The sequence below is a fragment of the Cynocephalus volans genome, chromosome 11 (genome assembly GCF_027409185.1).
Source record: "Cynocephalus volans isolate mCynVol1 chromosome 11, mCynVol1.pri, whole genome shotgun sequence".
NCBI classification, from domain to species: Eukaryota; Metazoa; Chordata; class Mammalia; order Dermoptera; family Cynocephalidae; genus Cynocephalus; species Cynocephalus volans.
The window spans coordinates 28459675-28479601 of record NC_084470.1 but is presented as its reverse complement, the minus strand read 5'-3'; the positions used below and the strand labels follow the sequence as shown (position 1 = coordinate 28479601).

The window sequence follows — 19927 nt, the reverse complement described above, 5'->3', positions numbered from 1 at the left end:
AGGATTTCTTGTAAGGGTGGTCTTGTGGTAGTGAACTCCCGCAGTTTTTGTTTGTCTGAGAAATATACTATTTGCCCCTCATTTCGGAAGGATAGCCTTGCAGGGTAGAGTATTCTTGGCTGGCAATCTTTGTCTTTTAGAATTTTGAAAATATCATCCCATTCCTTTCTAGCTTTTAGGGTTTGTGATGAAAAGTCTGATGTTAACCTGATTGGGGCTCCCTTATAGGTGATTTGACGCTTCTCTCTTGCTGCTTTTAAGATTCTCTCTTTATCTCTGAGTTTTGCCAATTTGACTATGACATGTCTTGGAGAAGGTCTTTTTGGGTTGAATACATTTGGAGATCGTTGAGCTTCCTGGATCTGAAGATCTGTGATTTTTCCTATATCTGGGAAGTTTTCTGCCACTATTTTGTTGAATATGTTTTCAATGGAATCTCCATTTTCCTCCCCTTCTGGAATACCCATGACTCGGATATTTGATCGCTTATGGTTGTCTGATATCTCTCTCAGATTTTCTTCAATGTCCTTTATTCTTATTTCTTTCTTTTTGTCTGCTTGTGTTATTTCAAACAGCCCATCTTCAAGTTCAGAGGTTCTCTCTTCAACTTCGACAAGCCTGCTGGTTAAACTCTCCGTTGTGTTTTTTATTTCGTTGAATAACTTCTTCAGTTCAGCAAGTTCTGCTACGTTTTTTTTCAGGTCATTGATTTCCTTGTACATTTCCTCTTTCAGATCCTGTATACTTTTCCTCATTTCATCATGATGTCTAGCTGAGTTTTCTTGTATCTCATTCAGTTTCCTTAGAATTATCACTCGAAATTCCTTGTCAGTCATTTCAAGGGCTTCTTGTTCTATAGGATCTAGAGTTTGAGATTTATTAACTTTTGGTGGTGTACTTTCTTGATTTTTTGTATTTCTGGTATCTTTTTTTTGGTGTTTATTCATTGTGGCCGGGGGTTTCACAGTCCACCGTTTTGAGACTAATGACTAACTATGGTGTTGCTGTGGTTGCCAATTTCGTATGGCTCCCTCCGTGACTGCTCAATTGGCCTCTAGTGCCTTGTGTGTGTGGTTGCCTCGGGTCTTGGGCTTCTCCGGGGAGCCACCTTTCTGGTCAGCTTGGACTCTGCTGGGCTGGTGGATCACGTACCACAGGGTGTGTGATCTCTGTTGAGCTTTCACTTCCTGTGCAGGACTTCTCCCTGTTCCATGTGCTCTGGCCCAGGCTGTTAGATCTTGCAATAGCGACCCCACCGGGTGTGTGGTTTTTGTCGAGTCTCCGCCTCCCTGGCCGCACGTCTCCCACTCTGTGCGCACTGTGCTGGGCTGGGGCGTGTCTTCTGCACCCCTCGTCTATCAGCTGGGCCTTCAAGACCCTGCTCTGTACCGCCTCGCCCAGGAAGTCTACCAGGTTTCTGCTGGGCACAGACGACCGGTCTCTCTGGGTGCCTTTGTAGCACTATGTAGATCTTTCTCGGGTCTTGTTCACCTTTGTATTCCCCCAATATAAACCGAGTCTAGCGCCCACCTGCAGCCTGGTCTCCAGCAGGTTCAAGCGGACCTGGGAACTCTCCTACCACACTATTCCCAACCAGAAATTCGTTAGGCTTTTTTCCAAACTGGTGGCTGCAGAGATGGTATCTGCCTCCCAGTAACAGGGAGTTTACCTGGGGCCGAAGTCCAGGGTACGGTGGAGTGACAGTCGGCCCGCCCGTACTTCCTTGCCCTCCCGACACTGGCCCAGGACGCCCTCCGCCACCAGCCCCGCCAGAGAACCACCGAGGGAGTGGGAGCAAAGGCCGGTCCGCAGGCTCCGGAAAGCCTGGCGCCAGGCCAGCAAGTGGGAGGGCTCAGTGATGGCTGAGCAGGGCGGAGCTGCCCGCACCTGGGAAAATGGAGGCAGCACCTGGCGGTGAGTGGCCTGGTGGTGCAGGCGGGAGCCGCGTGGGCATCCACTCCCCGAACAGAGGTGTGCCAGGGGACACTCACAGTGCTGTGCCAGGTCGGGTGCTCGCTCTCTGTCTCTGGTTTGCCGCCTTTCCCAGTTCTCGGCCGCTGCCGCCTCAGGCTGTTCAGTCGCGGCGCGGCTCGGGCGCTCCCAGGAATCTTCTTTAATGCCGGTCTGAAACCTCGAATCCTGAATAGGGCAGCTGGCCGCCTTCAGCGCGGCCCCGGCCTCCGGGATCCTGGCTGCATCCACAGCAGCCCTGGCGCCGTGTTCCGTTTCAAGACTCGCTTTTGCAGCTAAGAAACAGTTCTTTTCCTGCTCCACACTTCAAAGCTGTTGCCTGTAAATGAGGCAGCCTCTCCTGCCGGGGGCAAAGTGGCGGTCACCCCCCACGACCGGTCAGCAGCAGCAGTCCTCCCTTAAGAGATGGCGAGAGGAAGGTCCACAAGTTTCCCGGCTGCCTGAGGCCCAGTGGCCGCCTTTTCCACCTCAGCTATTCCGCGCCAGCTGCCGCAGCCGCCGCCATCTTGAAAAAATGCCTAACTTCTGATTTTAATCCACAATAAATCTGCTCCCTCCCCACACCCCCACCAATTTTTGCCCATCTTGATAAATGTTATGCCTTTCTATTGCTCAAGCCAAAAAAAGTAGAAATCATCCTTGATTCCTCTTTTCTGCTGACATCAACTCAAAAAGTCCTGACAATCCTACTGAATCTCAAATCTGTCCACTCCTCCTTATTTCCACTCCTACAATTTCATGTTTAAACCTCCATCATTGCTCACACAAATAAAATTGCCTAATTGGTTTCTGTGCTTCCATTTTTGGCCTTCTCTAATATAAATTTAAAAGACTAAGAATGTTCTTTTAAAAAAATCAGATCATGTCATTTTCCTGATAAAGACCCTCTAAACTCTTTCCTGTGGCTTATAGAACTTCATGTGATCTAATCTCTGCATACCTTTCTCACCTCTTCTGATACCACACCTTTTCTCTGTTTGCAAAACATATTGGCTTTTTCCTCTGTTCCTAAAACACCAATCTTTTCTCACTTTAGGGTCTTTGAACTTGCTGTTCCCTCTATTTCTTTGCATGACTGATTCCTTTCTCTCATTCAGAGTTTCTCTTATCCTTTCTCAGAGGCCTGTGATGACCACCCAACCAAAGCAACTAACCAGTCACTAACACGTGATCATATTTTATTTTTTTACGCACATGTATCACACTACTTGATATTTTTCTTGCTTATTACCTGTCTCCCCAACTAGAACATAAACTCCATGAAAGCAGGGTCCTGTTTTGTTCACCACTGCTCCCCAGGACCTTAAAACAGTTCTTATCACTAAGTGATAAAACAATTTTTTTGAGTGTGGAAGCAAAGTGGTTTCAATACAATATGTTAAATACCTCAGGAGTCCTGTGGAGGGAAAGATTCACTTTGCCTGGCAGAATCTGGAAAGGTTATCACTGAGAGAATGACATTTAGGTTGGATCTTAACCATGTTCTATAGCAGAATAGGATGAAAGGAATATGTGGGTAAGGGCAGGGAAGAGAGAGATTCTTAACAGAAGAAACTATGTGAAAAGAGGGGCAACAAGGGCAGAGTGTGTTCAGCAGTAGCAAGGATCTCAGGGAGGGTACTGTGAAAAGCTGGGACACGAAATAATGGGGGACAGAGATTAAGGCCAGAATATAAAAAGCTTTATGCACCATGCTAAAGAGCTTAGATTTTATCCAAGAGTCTATAGAAAAACCATAGAATACTTTTGATTGGAGAAGACGACCTGATTTGTTTTAGAAATAAAATTCTGACAGCAATGTGCAAGAATGTGGAAATTCCAAATTCCTGGAGTCTCTAAATTGAAAACAAATGAAAACAAAACAGAGCAGCATAAATACCCATCCATCTGTCTGGGTGGTATTTATTAGTCTATTGGCATAGTTATTAATTTCTGCATTATCTACATAAAATTTGTCATTTTCCAATTTAATCATATAAATAAAATTTTAATGTATGTTTGTCTGCTTGGCTACTAAACATACCTGGATAATAAACTTTTTTCCCATCAGTCTTGTATACAACCATTGTGATAAATTCTCTATTATTGGCAAAATCATCCTAAAATAACAAAAAATCCAATGTGGTTAGGAAAATAGGCTCAAAATGTTCTTTAATGTTAAAGAAAAAAAGGATAACTTTAATTTAAAAATTTTAAGAGAATTACTTTCAGCTAGTGTTATAAAAAAACACAGTTTTTTCCCTGAATTAAACTGTCATTTCAATAGATGACCACACTGTAAGAAGTAATATATTAAATAAGATTCTGAAGCTGTTAGGATTATGATTAGCCTATATAGAATCAGGACTAATGCTGCAATGTTTCCAAACTCCCTTTGGAGTATTTTAATGTTAATATTCTTAAGATCTAAAATATATATAATCAACCTCTAAACCCTCACTAAAAAGCATAAACTCTCTCACATTCTTCTTCAGAGATGACTTTTGAACAAGATTTTAAGGATCTGACTATAAAATATAAATTTCCTTAGAGGAAAATATTTATCTGAGAAAATATTATTTTCAGAGTACCTATCTAAATGAAACAGGCTCGTGATCAAATTACGTATCTCTTTTACAAAAGGTCTAGTTATATTTAAAAGAACTTCTGTGCAGAATATCATTAGAAGGGTGGGTATCAGTACCTTGTCTGTTATGTGTCTACTGAGCAAAATCCACACTGCAGCGCCCCCTTGTGGACACTGCACCTCAAGTTTGTACTGGGGGTTGTTGGCCAGGCTATAGGCATCTTTCACAGGTCCTTGCTTAGCATCCCAAGTACTGAAACATAAAATCAACAAAGAAGAAAGTAGTAATTAAATTTCTCATAGAGATAAAATATAATACTATTTTTAAAAGTATTATTTTTCAAATACAATTAAGTTATCAGGTTTTCTGGTTTTGTTTCACTGTTTTCAAAATTTTTGGTACAACCAAGAAATATACAAAGAAAAAAACTGTGGGCATGACAAAAAGAATACTACTTTTCCTAAATTAACCATTACATTTTTAAATAAAAAAAGTGCAGAATACTATAAAGCATACCCTGAAATGTGCAAAAAGTTACCTGTGAATACATGTTGATTCTTTAAAAAGACCTGGATTCCAACTCAAATAAATCACATCATAATACTGGCAGAGATCATCCCAGGAAATCCAAAATATCCCTGAAAATTAATGTCTTTGTTAATTCACAAAAATCTTAATGATAAATGACTTAAGTCAGTTAAATACATTTCACTTTGAAATGTCCATACTACCCAAAGTGATACACAAATTCAATGCAATACCCATCAAAATTCCAATGACATTTTTCTCAGAAATGGAAAGAACTATCCAGACATTTATATGGAATAACAAAAGACCACGCATAGCCAAAGCAATGCTGAGCAAAAAAAATAAAGCTGGAGGCATAACACTACCTGACTTTAAACTATACTACAAAGCTATAATAACCCAAACAGTATGGTACTGGCATGAAAACAGACACACTGATCAATGGAATAGAATAGAGAATCCAGAAATCAACTCACACACCTACAGCCATCTGATCTTTGACAAAGGCACCAAGCCTATACACTGGGGAAGAGATTACCTCTTTAGCAAATGGTGCTGGGAGAACTGGATATCAATATGCAGGAGAATGAAACTAGACCCATACCTTTCACCATGCACTAAAGTCAACTCAAAATGGATTAAAGAATTAAATATACACCCTGAAACAATAAAACTTCTTAAAGAAAACATAGCAGAAACACTTCAGGAAATAGGACTGGACACAGACTTTATGAATACGACCCCAAAAGCACGGGCAACCAAAGGAAAAATAAACAAATGGGATTATATCAAACTAAAGAGCTTCTGCACAGCAAAAGAAACAATTAACAGAGTTAAAAGACAACCAACAGAGTGGGAGTAAATATTTGCAAAATATACATCTGACAAAGGATTAATATCCAGAATATACAAGGAACTCAAACAACTTTACAAGAAAAAAACAAGCAACCCAACTAAAAAATGGGCAAATGAGCTAAGTAGGCATTTCTCTAAGGAAGTTATACAAATGGCCAACACACATGAAAAAATGCTCAACATCACTCAGCATCTGGGAAATGCATATCAATACCACACTGAGATACCATCTCACCCCAGTTAGGATGGCTAAAATCCAAAAGACTATGAACGATAAATGCTGGTGAGGTTGCAGAGAAAAAGGAACTCTCATACGTTGTTGGTGGGACTGCAAAATGGTGCAGCCTCTATGGAAAATGGTATGGAGGTTCCTCAAACAATTGCAGATAGATCTACCATATGACCCAGCTATCCCACTGCTGGGAATATACCCAGAGGAATGGAAATCATCAAGTCGAAGGTATACCTGTTTCCCAATGTTCATCGCAGCACTCTTTACAATAGCCAAGAGTTGGAACCAGCCCAAATGTCCATCATCAGATGAGTGGATACGGAAAATGTGGTATACCTACACAATGGAATACTACTCAGCTATAAAAACGAATGAAATACTGCCATTTGCAACAACATGGATGGACCTTGAGAGAATTATATTAAGTGAAACAAGTCAGGCACAGAAAGAGAAATACCACATGTTCTCACTTATTGGTGGGAGCTAAAAATAAATAAATTCACACACACACACAATAACTGGGTGGGAGAAGAAGACATAACTACTACAGTTCCTTGAAGTTGATACGACAAGCAAACAGAAAGGACATTGTTGGGTGGGAGGGAGGAGAGGGAGGAGGGAGGGAGGAGAGGGAGGAGGGAGGGAGGTTTCGGTAATGGGCCACAATAATCAACCACATTGTAAATCGACAAAATAAAAAAAAATAAAAAATTAAAAATAAAATGTACGTAATGCCAAAAAAATAAAAAAATAAATAAAAATAAAAATAATAAAAAAACCCATTTCACTTTGTTAAAACATATTATTTAAATGGCATTAAAATTTAAAAAATATTCACCATTGTCTATTTTCTGAGCTGTTCGGGGATCAAAGTTTAAATACTTTTGCAACTCTGGAGTCCAGTTTTTTACATCATTTTCACTGTATCTTCCTTTCCAACGTAAATGACTCCAAGGATTTTTCAATTGGATAAATCGAAGCCCCTATATAAAAAAAACCAGGAGATAACATTAAGTTGCAAAGCAGTTTTACCATATTGTTTATCATTCTCTTATTAGAGAGGATAAATTTTGAGTACTTATCAATTATCTTCCCTTCAAATCAACCTGAAATTAATACTCTTTAATTAACACTTTCACCAGGTCATATATCTGATCAAAACCTGTAAATAGCTGGCTACCTACTCCCTACAGCTATGCTGTCCAGTACAGCAGTCACTAACTACATGAGGTTATTTAAATCAAAATTAAATAAAATTTAAAAATCAGTCCCTTATTCACATGAGCCACATTTCAAGTGTTCAATGACCATGAGTAGCTACTAGCTAATGCATTGAACAACACAGATGCAGGATATTTTCATCATTGCAGGAATTTCTTTCTTTCTTTTTTTTTGTCTTTTTCGTGACCGGCACTCAGCCAGTGAGTGCACCAGCCATTCCTATATAGGATCCGAACCCGCGGCGGGAGCATTGCTGAGCTCCCAGCGCCACACTCTCCCGAGTACGCCACGGGGTCGGCCCATTGCAGGAATTTCTAATGGATAGTTTTGCCTCACAGCAGCAAATATTTCCTGCTTTTTCAAAGTACACTCTACTTTGTCCCACTGTATTTTCCAGTACTCATCCTCCATGTATCTTTGGCTCTAATCTAGTCTTTCCTCTCATGATCCCATAAATAATCCTAACTCAATTTTGCCTCTAAAGGCATTTTCTCATGCTGTTCCCCTTTCCTGGAAAGTCCTCTTGGATCCCTTTTAGCTACCCTTTTTTCTTTCAGTGAAGACAGCAGCAGTGAAGAAAAGAACATGGACTTAGTAGTCAAAATAAAGAGAGACCAAACTCCAGCTCTCTAAGTGACTCATTTACTCTCTCTGAGCATTTTTTTACTCATATGTAAAATGATTATGATGTCTCCTTAGAAGACTGTTGTGAAGATTAAGTGAATTAACATACTCAAAGTAACTAGCATTTAGCCATTTCCTTTTCCTTTTCCTTTTATTTTATTTTATTTTATTTATTTATTTATTTTTAAAAAAAGATGACCAGTAAGGGGATTTCAACCCTTGGCTTGGTGTTGTCAACACCACGCTCAGCTAGTGAGCCAACTGGCCATCCCTATATAGGATCTGAACCCGTGGCTTTAGTGTTATCAGCACCGCACTCTCCCGAGTGAGCCATGGGCCAGCCCTCCTTTTCCTTTTAATTACTCTCTCTCCTCTAAACTTTCTGGCACTAACAACCTGTATTACATTAGTTTAAAACAAATAATATCCTATCTTCTATTGTTTTCTATTTGTACAAATGTAGAAGGCTTGTCTCTCCAATGAGATTGTAAACTCCATGAAATGGTGACACTATTAACCTTTTTCAGAAGTCTCCACTGAGTTTATGGAACAGAGTGTTCAGGTTATGGTAAATGTTCAACAAATAATGGCTATGTCTACAGAAATGATTATACTGATTCAGAAAAGTAAAAGAGCTGGTAAATCCAAAATAATCTGTCTTACTTCAAGCAGTTAACTTAGGAAATTGTATACTTTTTCCTTTTTTTCCCCATTTTTCCATTTTTTCCTTTTTTAAAATAATCCTTTTATTATTCTTTTTTTAACAAATGGCCACAGGTATATTTTTTCTAATGATGTCATCAATCAAACTGTTTGGGGGATGTTTAAAAAGAACAATATATTCCTTTGCTATTTCAGATGGTGGCAAATTATGACCTGGGGTAGATGTGATTTCTGGACATAAGACTCATTTCTCTCAGCCTATATTCCCTTTTCTCAGTTTTCTTATACACCACCTGTGCCTCAGCACACATCAGTCAATGGATATTTAACTCAAATTCTTTTCATAAAACCTAGTTTTCCATGAGCAGGAAATGTGCCTTATTCTAGGACTCTACCACTTCCTAAGAAAGGAACATGAAGGAGAGGAAATTGCTGTTAAGCTTTTTAGAGATAGGTCCCAGGCATCAGTGACATTCAAGGAAACTCATACAAGGCTGTAGCTTTTATTTGGATAAGCAGAGAATAGGCAATTCAGAAGGCCCTGAATAGAAGAAGAAATGCTAGAGAACTAAAAAAAAAAAATTTGGTTTATGCTAAAATATCACATTTCCAAAGTTATTTCCAAGTAGTAGCAAAGGAAAAGCTTTAGAAAGGTTCAGAAATTCCATGATAAGACTTGTCTGGACTGAAAGACAGCAGCTTGAACTAGAGATGCACTTCCACTGTAGACTACAGAACACTACCTCAAGGAAGAGACACAAAATGATCCAAAGAAAGGATCACTGAGACTAAATGAAGATAAGAACTTAGAATATGCAAGCAGCTTACGGGCAGTCAAACAAAAAAATAATATTTTTACACAATTATTAAAAAATACTAATAAAATCTTATTAAAGTGAAAAAAGTCACAAATTATATAAAACTGGGAGTAGCTTTATCTAAGATTAGGTCTATCCGCAAAAAAAAAAAAGTACTAGAGATAATTGCTTGAAGGAGATAGAAATGGATATAGTTAAAAACAGAAGTCAGAATTAAATAAATTATCTCAAACTATGCACAGCAAAAATAACATAAAAATGATGTACCCAGGAAATTCCTCAAATATATACTCAATAAAAAATACTGGAGAAAACCCTCATAAATTTTTTGCTTTAGGTAAAAATCAACCTTAACTGTACAAAGAGTTCATGTAAACAAAATGAGATTGGGGCTAACTCCATACTGTGAGATGTCTGCTCAAGCTGGGTAATATTGTTTTTCATCAGTAACTTTCATAGAATTACAGTGTGAATATGAGCACTAGCACAGTGAAGAAATCTGTCACTGGGCCACAGGTGACCCCATGTACATATCCTCTAAAATGTCTGTCTTTACAGAATCATTCCTATGAGGAATTGACACTACGTGAATAATGCCACTAATTTTTAACTAGAAAGACTGTTGTTTAAAATTCTATCCTGCCATTATCTCACTATTGGTCACTTATTCATTAATACCTACCTTACATGATGTTCTAATAAAAGGAAGGATATATACATAGTACTGAACAATAATGACTATTACTTACGATATTTTGGGTGGTGTTTGTGGCAAGTTACAATTCTAAAACAAACACAAATCTCTAATCTCACATAAATTTTTATATTTTTTGCATTGTGATCAATTTTTATGCCACCTTTAAAGAAACACACAATTCTGTACAGAATGGCTTGGGGTGCAATACTAACTAGCTAATTTAGAAGGCCTTGAGATTATAAAATTCTAAAATTTTGCAGCAGGTCCCGACAGCCTTCATAATTCATATAATTCCATGTGTCACATAAGAAAACCAGTCTAATTAACACATAGTGCTATTCTGTTACTGCTGAGATCTATTCTTTCTATTATTAAAGAAGAGTCCTTCCTTGATAAACTTTGTATTTCTAATCCATAGAACCAACCCATCCATTTCTCAGTTAAAATGAACTAAACTGGAAAAAAAAAAAAACAAAACCAAACATTCCAATGCCTGAGCCCAGGCATTATAGAGAAAAGGTCTGTGCTGCAACAGATTATAGGAAGAGAAACACTTGCTCACATAAACCCACTGGCATGAGTCTCATTCCTAGTTATCTTCCTATTTTTCCTCCTTCCGCAAATATTTACTCAGTGTCTATTATGCTCTAGAGCTTAACCCTGTGACTGACCCAAACACCAACATGCAGCCTGAAACCTGGGGGGCTGCTTTTCACCTCAAAACTGCTACTTTTATGGAAAAGAAAGAGATGTTAACTGTTTTTGTTTTGTCATCAATACCTGTGTTGTCGCTATGATTTTATTTCCTACCTCATGATTTTGTAATTTCCAATGGTAGAGGTCATATTGTTTAATGTAATAGGTGAAATGGTTTAAAAACTCTACCTAAACCTTGATTTGTCCGATAAATCACTTGGGATCCTTGCAACGTCTTATCAAACAAGAAAAATAAGAGAAACAAATTTAAGGCAAACCTTGAACTCTCTAATATCCAAAACAGCATATGCATGTGTGGGAACCAGGCCCCACTTTTCTCCTTCAGCTTCGGTCATCATTCCTGTTGATGCAGTGATGAGGACATCCCCTTTGTGAAACCTGGAAAGAACCCAACAACAACTAATTAAAGGAAAACACATTTCTAATCTCAGATCACACCATCTTTCCTTTTCCTCTAATGGCTTACATGAAAATATGCACAAATTTGAAATCTTTTTCTAAAATGGGCTATACCTAACACCCTGAAGAACTTTCAATGGGAAGTACATTTGTAATTCACAGCATATGAGATAAATGATCACATTTGGTGGGGTTTTTTTTTTTTTTTTCTTTTAGAAAACTTAATTCTGTGGTGGAAACCTATCAATGAAGGAAAGAGAATGCTAAGTTTTCAAATGGCTTACGAATAAGGATGAAGATGTAAAATGACAAATGCACTTCCCAAAAGGGACATCATTTTATTTATCAAATCACTGAGCTTTCTAGTTTTGTTACTGAATGTGTTTTATTGTTTAGACAATTTTCCAATTCTTACAGATTATCCATTTAAGTTTCCCTCAAATTGCTAAGTACAAAATAATTTTTCCATATTACATATTCCAGATCCAAATACTTTGGATTATCTACAATTTGGATTAGCTGTAACCATAAGTGAGGATGACTGAGGGCTGACTGTAAGTGAAGTCTATCTTAAAAACAAAAATTTCCCTAACAACTAAAAATGACAGTTTCTGCAGTCTCTATTCTAAATAAGGCATGATGCTTTTACATGGGCACACACAAAAAAGAAAATATGTTTACCTTTGATAGAGCATTCTGAAAGAATTATCCTTACTGAAAGTTTGGCTATCTGAATGCATAGCAATCCTCTCTGGTATCCACCCAGTCAGTGCATGAAGATCAATATTCTGCAACATAAATATATTTAAAGACTATCAATGTTGTTTTCAAGCTCTTAAATAAATCTCCTGGATTCTGATAGGAATAAATCAGAAGGTAGTTAAGTTGTTTCAATCAGTAATAAATTTTTTATTTAACTCAAATTCCTACCTAGATGTAAACACACACTTGTTTTTTCCTTACAACCTTTGCTGTTCTTCCTGAATACAAGAGAATTGTCTCATTGGTAAATATAAAGAAAACTCAAAACAGAAAAAACTGCTTTGATGATGATAGTCACTCACCGTCAGTGAGTTCTTAAATATGATAGTCAATACTAATGTTTTACATACATTCCCATTCTTCCTTTCTCTAAGCTGCACTGGGTAAATTAACAGCTAATGAATTAGAAAGCTACACTAAAAGTATTTGAAGGATAGAAAATTGAATGTGCAGGCTGGGAAGAAAGAAACTGTAATATCCTATTGTACCGAACTATGATCTACACATTTTTTTGCCTAGTATTATAAGAACCTGAAGAGTGATGAAGGCCTGGTAATTAGGCTGGGGAAACTCACTGGGTATGAATGATGCGTGATTTGCATACATTACTTCATTTCATTGGCCCTGTGTTCCAATATAAGAGGAGACACATTTTAGGCTTTCCTGGATACAGAATCTACACAATGTGCTATCCTTTCACAAGAAAATAATAAGGGCACTGATCAACATTTTTCAGGGATTGATAATCTATCTTTTTTTACTAAAAGAAAAACAACATCTATAATTTTTCAAATTTAAATAGAGTCATATTAGATAGCATGTCTGTGTCTGCATCATCCTATCTATTACTTACTGAGTTGGATCCTGGGAAATCATATCCTCCCATGACTTTCATGTATGCTTTTTCTATGAGAGAAACCCATAATTCACTTTTGTTGTTGGAATAAGAACAGAGCAATTCTCCCTTATGATCAACAGGTAATTGGTCATCAATTATCACCTGGAGAAAGAGAACATTAACATCCTTAGGCGGCACAAAATATCTTAAAATCCTTTTTATCAAAAAACCGCAAAAAACAAAACACCTTTCATTCTAATAAAAGGCACAATATACCTATTATTAAGGTATGATAGTTTCATGTTTGTAGAATCTAACCAACCATAAAATATTGATCATAATCAACCTTATAAGCTAATCTCACTGTCAGGTGATAACCTTGAACCAACTGGTTAAATGTCATGTAACTACCATCAAAATTACTATAGAGTCTAGAAATGTACATTATACTTAAAATAATCAATAAAGGATCTCACTATTAAGGTAAATAAACAATATTATTACCTGTCATTTTAACCAAAACCTATAAAAAGACTCAAGTTATACTGAGCTGTAAAAGTCATATGTGTGATGGCTAAAAAACACATTTAAATAACAGAAAGTAATTGCCACAAAGATATCGTTTCTAATTCATATTTAAAAATGATTTGGGAGACATTGGGATAAGAAGAATTTTGGTCTAACACTAATAGAAAGATTATGTAACTGAATTTTGAAAGATTGTTTAAACAAGACGTTAAAAATTATAGTTGGGAAAACCATTCTCAATAATTTTAGTTTTTAAGTAATCAGCTAGTGTGGCACTCAAAGGGCATTCCAGGAAACAGCATTAGTATTACCTGGGAACTTGTTAGAAATGCAAATTCTGGTCCCATCCCAGACCTACTGAATCAGAACCTCTGGGAGTGGTGCCCAGCAATCTGTGTCTTAACAAGTCCTCCAGGTGATTCTGTGCACACTACAATTTGAGTATTACTGAGCTCCTGAGAAATGATTTTCAGACTGGAATCTCCAGGGGATCTTGTTAAAATGCAGATTCTGATTCAGCAGGTCTGGGGTGAGGCCTGAAATTTTTCAATTCTAACAAGCTCCCAGGTGATGCTGAGATTGATGCATGGACCTGGGAGTAGACAGTGCTAGAAAACCCTAACAATGCAAGGCCTGTATAAGAGTTTAGAGTCCTTAAAGAAATCAAAGTGGTGTAACTTGAGACAATGCATATATTTCACAAAGGAAATAATTTTGAAAGTTTACATCTCAAGTTATGACTACATATAAACTATTCTGATGTAACATACTTAGTTTGTCTGATCTCCTTTTAATCAGAACAAGTAATTAGGAACTATCAGATTAAAATTTATTTTAACCATTAACGATCCTTAGTTCAATGTTACTTATTAAAACTTTGCATAAATTTTCTCAAAACTAAAACCATTAAAAAAAATGATGTTATACTTGTCAGGGATTTTATTTTTAATTATTAACATGATGATACTGGTAGTAAAATGTGTAATATCACAGACTCAAAATCAACTAAACTGACTTTAAAAATGTTTACACAAATAACATTTCTTAATGATTCAACTTAAGACTCAAAGATGAGAAAGGGAGAGAGAAAAGGGGTGGGGTATGGGTGGGAAGCGACGTTATTCACCTTTCTTGGGACACCATTGAGGTGAAGTTTTACCATATACTTTCCACATGGATTGTATTCCGGTTCACCATCCTTATTTTGAGGGTAAATTATGCTTTTGTAAGGAAAATAAATATTGGAATACCAACATTAATATTCAATATAAACTACTATACAGGATATATTTCATTTAGACATACCATTGTCTTGGCAATTTTACAAAAATAAGCATAAGAATATTTTCCTATAACAGTCCTAAGAAAGAATTACACCTTAACCAAAGTGCTTATTTACTATAAATGAATGAAAAAAATATAAGATCACAAAGTAGGGCATCATTTTCACAATATTCTGAAAAGTGCTCAATTTTTCATTATATACTCTAACTAGTAAATCTATTAAGTAGATTTATTTTAAACCAGTTAATACAAAAACCAACTCAGAAAAAGTTAAATAAAAATTTATAATGCTTAATAATTTTTATAATGAATGATTTTAATTTAATGTACCTTTTAAAAATTGAAAAAAAAATTTCAGAAGCATTTTAATACAATCTAAAGCAGAAATATATGCCAAAAGAAATGTCATTTTATATTTTCCAATAGCCACATTAAAAGTTAAAGAAAAAGGTAAAACTGATTTTATTAACATATTTTATATAATTCATTATATACAAAATATTATGATTTCAACACATAATCAGTGTAAAAATTAGAGATATTTTCCAATTTTACATTTTTTTTTGTGCTAAGTTTTCAAAATCTCATGTGCATTTTATACTTGCACTCAGTTCAGACCTAACCCATTTTAAGTGCTCAATAGCCACATGTGGCTAGTGGCTACCTTTATGTACAGAACAATTTTGAAGTACTATAAAAATGACATAATTTTACTTTGACTAATTTCCTGTATTTCAAAAACATATTTATTCCATATATATTAACTACATGTGCACATATTCTTAGTCTGTTTCAGCATATCTCCCCACATTCATAAATCATCTGCTTACCCTCTACAAAAAGGGCCATTATATTCTGAGTGATATGCCCTCTCTGTTTTCTATGCAGATAAGGCCTAAGTTTTTAGTTTCCAGTTAGGAGACAATTAAATGAAAAGGACTAAAGGGTGAAATACAAAATTTTACCTGGTAATCAACTTCTTATTAAATCGTCTTTCATAAGCTGCACTGATAGCCAGTGATGCCACAAAGGAACAATCTGATACTATTGTCTGTTAATAAGAATAACTCAATATATTCATTCATTCAAGTAATTTCAACATTACCACAATATTTACACATTGTACCAAACACCTGAATTTTTATATGAACTCTCTTTTGAGCAGGAAAATAATAGAAATGTCATGCTGCTGACTGCATATTTTATTCAAACAAATCCTATGAAATAGAATAAAGTATTTCAACAAAGTTAATTTAGAATAATTAAATATTTAAATAATGGAATATTTTTCTTTTATACCTATTCCCTTATCAAAGGTGAAATTCAGATTCTCAAGTTTCTCATCTACAAGCACGTATCAATAAAGTGTCTACATAAAATATGTAATTGCTCAAAAGAAGTTATTTATACTTATCTCAGTATGTTTAAGTCAAAATGTGCATAATGAATAATTTTTCCAATCACACACATTTGAATATATAAGAAGAATCTGAGGAAAAACTCAAATCTATATTCAAATATTAACTTTCATATAAAATTATACAAAATACATGTTTACCTGCTTTATGCTAAAACTGGATACAGTATATATCATTGTAGGATTGTTGGTAAGGTCTTCTGGTCGTACCCATTTGGAAAACGTGGTTTTTTGTTTAGGTGATAATGGTAGCTTGCCCAATCTATCACTGAAGTAATAGCAAAAATTAAAATAATAACAATAATAAAATTAACCTGAAAAGATGACTCAAAGCCAAAATTAAACTTCCTAAAGATTTTTTTTTGATATAGCGATCATAGCTATACTTTATGTCATCTGAAAATAACTCTCTGGTCAAATCTGATTCTTTACGCTTAACCTTAAATTCAGTCAACCTAATCATCCTAATTAAGAAAAATACATAAATAATTGAAAAATATACATAAGAGCAACCTAAATTCTTTTATATTTACTTTAAGAATACAACTTAAAAGACTAATTTAGCATAGTTATGTTCAAGAAATTCAGCAATAAAATGTAGGCATTAACTACAAGCTGATTCATTCTAAAGGACCTGGGAAGCTACAGATCCTTACCGTGGCTCTTAATAAACTCCTCTCTGCAAGGCTAATATTGAGAGTAGCTAATTTACTAAATACTAAACATGTGCCAGGCAGCATGCTAAAGTGCTTTACATACATTATTTATATAATCTCAAAACAACTCTATTAAAGCAACTATTTTTAGAAAAGGCTTAAAGTGATTAAATAACTTACTAAGGTCACATACCTAAGAAGTAGAACTGGCATTTGAATCCAGCTCTCTGGTGCCAACTCTACCCTTCTTATTCATTACCCTCTACTCACTTTGTGTTGTAATATTTCTCTAAATTGATGTATACCACCAAATAAAAAATATCTCCTTTTTCCCAAACTTTCTCTAGACCAAGGGCAACAAACCTTTAGATTTCAAAAGATTTTTGGATAATACTGCATGGTATGCAAACTGAAACAAAGATAAAATTCTTTTTTCGAAGAATGCTGATAAATATCAGGAGAAAGAGGATTTTTTGGTCAGGTATGATTTGCAAACTTCTGGTTAAACTATTGGTTTTTTCATTACAGGACAACCTCCAGACTTTTAATAAGCTAATGTTAATTGTAAATCTCTTATAGTAAAATATAACATACTACTGTTCTCAAATGTTTTTGATGCTGTTCCAGGTAACATTTTGGTACCTGTGTTATATCAGGAGCTAAATGTAAATAGACAGTGAGCTGATTGAATTTAGAAGTGTTTAAAGATAGCTATCACAAAATTTTGAGGGGAAAAATGAAGGCCAATTCAAATTTACAATCTAATTACTTACTATTATTAACCTGCCATAGGAACCATAACAGAAAGTAAATCCAAGATTCTTTAATGTCTGTTCTCTCAAGTCATCATTAAATTACCAAATTCAATGTTTTTTTCTTAGAACTTTAAAAATATTAAAAATATTTTATAAATATAATTTCTATTCAATAATGCTTATTTTATAATTTTAAGAATAATAAATGACCAGAATAGAAAAAATTTATAAAAATGATTTAATCTCTCAAACCGAAGATAACCATTCATAAATTATGGAGCCATTTCCTATCAATCTGTTATCTGCATTTAAAAATGTTTACTGTTATGTTTTCTTCTCAGAAAATATTGTCACTGTAAAATAATCTACAAAACAAGAAAGAAAAAAATCTTGCCACTTAAGAGGAATTTTAGTATTTATTCTTGATTTCCCCCCAAATTTAATTCACCATTTAATTAATATGTAATATGTAAAATATATAATAATTAATCTATATTTAATTAATAAAGTGAGTACCTACTATATGCCAGATACTGTGCTAGACACTGGGGTGCAACTTAGTTAAAACAGACACAGTCTCTGTCCTTATGAAGCTTATAATCCAGAATTGAAGACAAGTATTAAGCAATGACAAAGGGCCGGCCTGTGGCTCACTCGGGAGAGTGCGGTGCTGATAACACCAAGGCCCCGGGTTTGGATCCCATATAGGGATGGCCGGTTAGCTCATTGGGTGAGCATGGTGCTGACAACACCAAGTCAAGGGTTAAGATCCCCTTACCGGTCATCTTTTAAAAAAAAAAAAAAAAAAAAAAAAAGCAATGACAAAACGATTTCCACCTGTGACAAGTGATATGCCTAAATTAATGATCTTGGAGAGTAAAAATTGCAACAGTGCTTACTTACCAGAAAGGCATTGGATAGGCAAAACGTTCCCTCAGATCAACATTCATGAAAGGAACATATTCTATACCGTTTATTTTTGATGTTGTTCTATAAAACACAATAAAACAAATTCTCAAGTAAATGTTCAAGTCTACCTTAATCGCCAATTTTATTTAAACTCTTTAAAATTTAACTGACAAGGTATTGTACTGTATGAAAATTAAACTGATGACCTCCTGTTGCTGAAATCTTTATTTGGACAAAATTTTCACAAGGTAATTGAATACCAGAAAATAACTGACTGAATTCAATTCAGTAAGAATATTCTTTTAAGATCAACATCCTTTACAACAAAACTCTAGTCTCAAGATAGGCCTATTCTAGAGGTAATTAAAGTGTCCTTGACACCAGGACACAAATCCATTTCTATCCTAAGCCCAAAGGGAGAAATCAAGTGCTTAATTATTTTGGAATTTAAAAAACATGACATTACAATTCTGAAAAATAAGCTCTTCATATTTTCTTGTTATGGCAATATGGAATAGGTAGTAGAAGGAAATGCCACAGAAACCAGTTATGATCTGTTGACAAATTTTAAAAATGGGGTTTGTAGTAGCTTTTCATATTTTCTCCTTGTTTCGTGTATATGTTTATTTGTATATATTAAGTATTTCTTTCTTGTATCTGTTTATTTCTTTTATTTTATTTAGAAATAGTTGCAGGGTAACTTCACAATTTAGTCTTTAGGTAACAATATTCAGTGCATTTGAGGACTAATTAATACAGTCAGCAATAGATACAATGACTGTTGGGACTATGTGTATTTTCATTTTGGGGAAAGGATGACAATTTTTCACTTGTATAAAGGATAGCTGCACTTTGCTAGGTGGAAATACAGAGTTTTTTGCTGTAATATGGAATTCCAAATGTGCAAAGGGAGCATATGGATGCTGAGTAGCCAAAGTGTTGGACTTTTAGTGTCTCTTAGCTCCAAAATTACCCTCTTTTGTCCTGCTTTGTGTTGTGTTGGTTAGTACGAAATTTTTCCTAGGCAAAGGAAGCCAGATTCATAGGATAGAATTAAAATCTTCATCAGGAAAGGAAAGAAAAATGCTCTCAGATGGCTACTACCTAGAAAGGAACCCTTTCAGCTCAATTTTAGGAAAATTAAAAACGAGCACCTCTGTGACTTGCACAACTCTAAGCAGGCTGAACTTCCACCAGTGCCCAACTTAAGAAGAACCATGCCGGCTCTGAGATTTATCCCATCTGCACTGGTTCAAAGGCAATCAGGAATTTTTACATTATTGTGCTCTGCATTTTTAATATCCTGAGGCTGCTTTCAGACACACTGAGCTGGCTGCCTAGACCACGGGTCAGCAAACATTTTCTGTAAAGAGCCAGATGGTATTTAGTTTAGGCTTTGCAATGAGGTCTCTGTCACATATTTCTCCTTTTTTTTTTTTTTTAAAACCCTTCAAGGAAATGTAAAAACTATTCATAGTTCAAGGCT

The 19927-nt window shown here is 35.6% G+C and overlaps 1 protein-coding gene across 3 annotated transcripts in view; it reads right to left on the bottom strand.

The window, feature by feature from the left end:
- Nucleotides 1-19927, bottom strand: part of CAPN7 (calpain 7) — a 43634-nt gene that overhangs the window by 13996 nt on the left and 9711 nt on the right. For 2 of the 3 annotated variants that reach the window (XM_063113490.1, XM_063113491.1), the window contains exons 6-16: nucleotides 18436-18522; nucleotides 16263-16389; nucleotides 15670-15755; nucleotides 14547-14640; nucleotides 12908-13054; nucleotides 11974-12080; nucleotides 11151-11271; nucleotides 6992-7136; nucleotides 5077-5176; nucleotides 4655-4790; nucleotides 3995-4070 (exon numbers count right to left, since the gene is read on the bottom strand). In XM_063113490.1, coding sequence (XP_062969560.1) covers nucleotides 3995-4070; nucleotides 4655-4790; nucleotides 5077-5176; nucleotides 6992-7136; nucleotides 11151-11271; nucleotides 11974-12080; nucleotides 12908-13054; nucleotides 14547-14640; nucleotides 15670-15755; nucleotides 16263-16389; nucleotides 18436-18522 — 1226 coding nt within the window. The remainder of the gene's footprint in view (nucleotides 1-3994; nucleotides 4071-4654; nucleotides 4791-5076; nucleotides 5177-6991; nucleotides 7137-11150; nucleotides 11272-11973; nucleotides 12081-12907; nucleotides 13055-14546; nucleotides 14641-15669; nucleotides 15756-16262; nucleotides 16390-18435; nucleotides 18523-19927) is intronic. The other variant, XM_063113492.1, reaches the window with a different exon arrangement.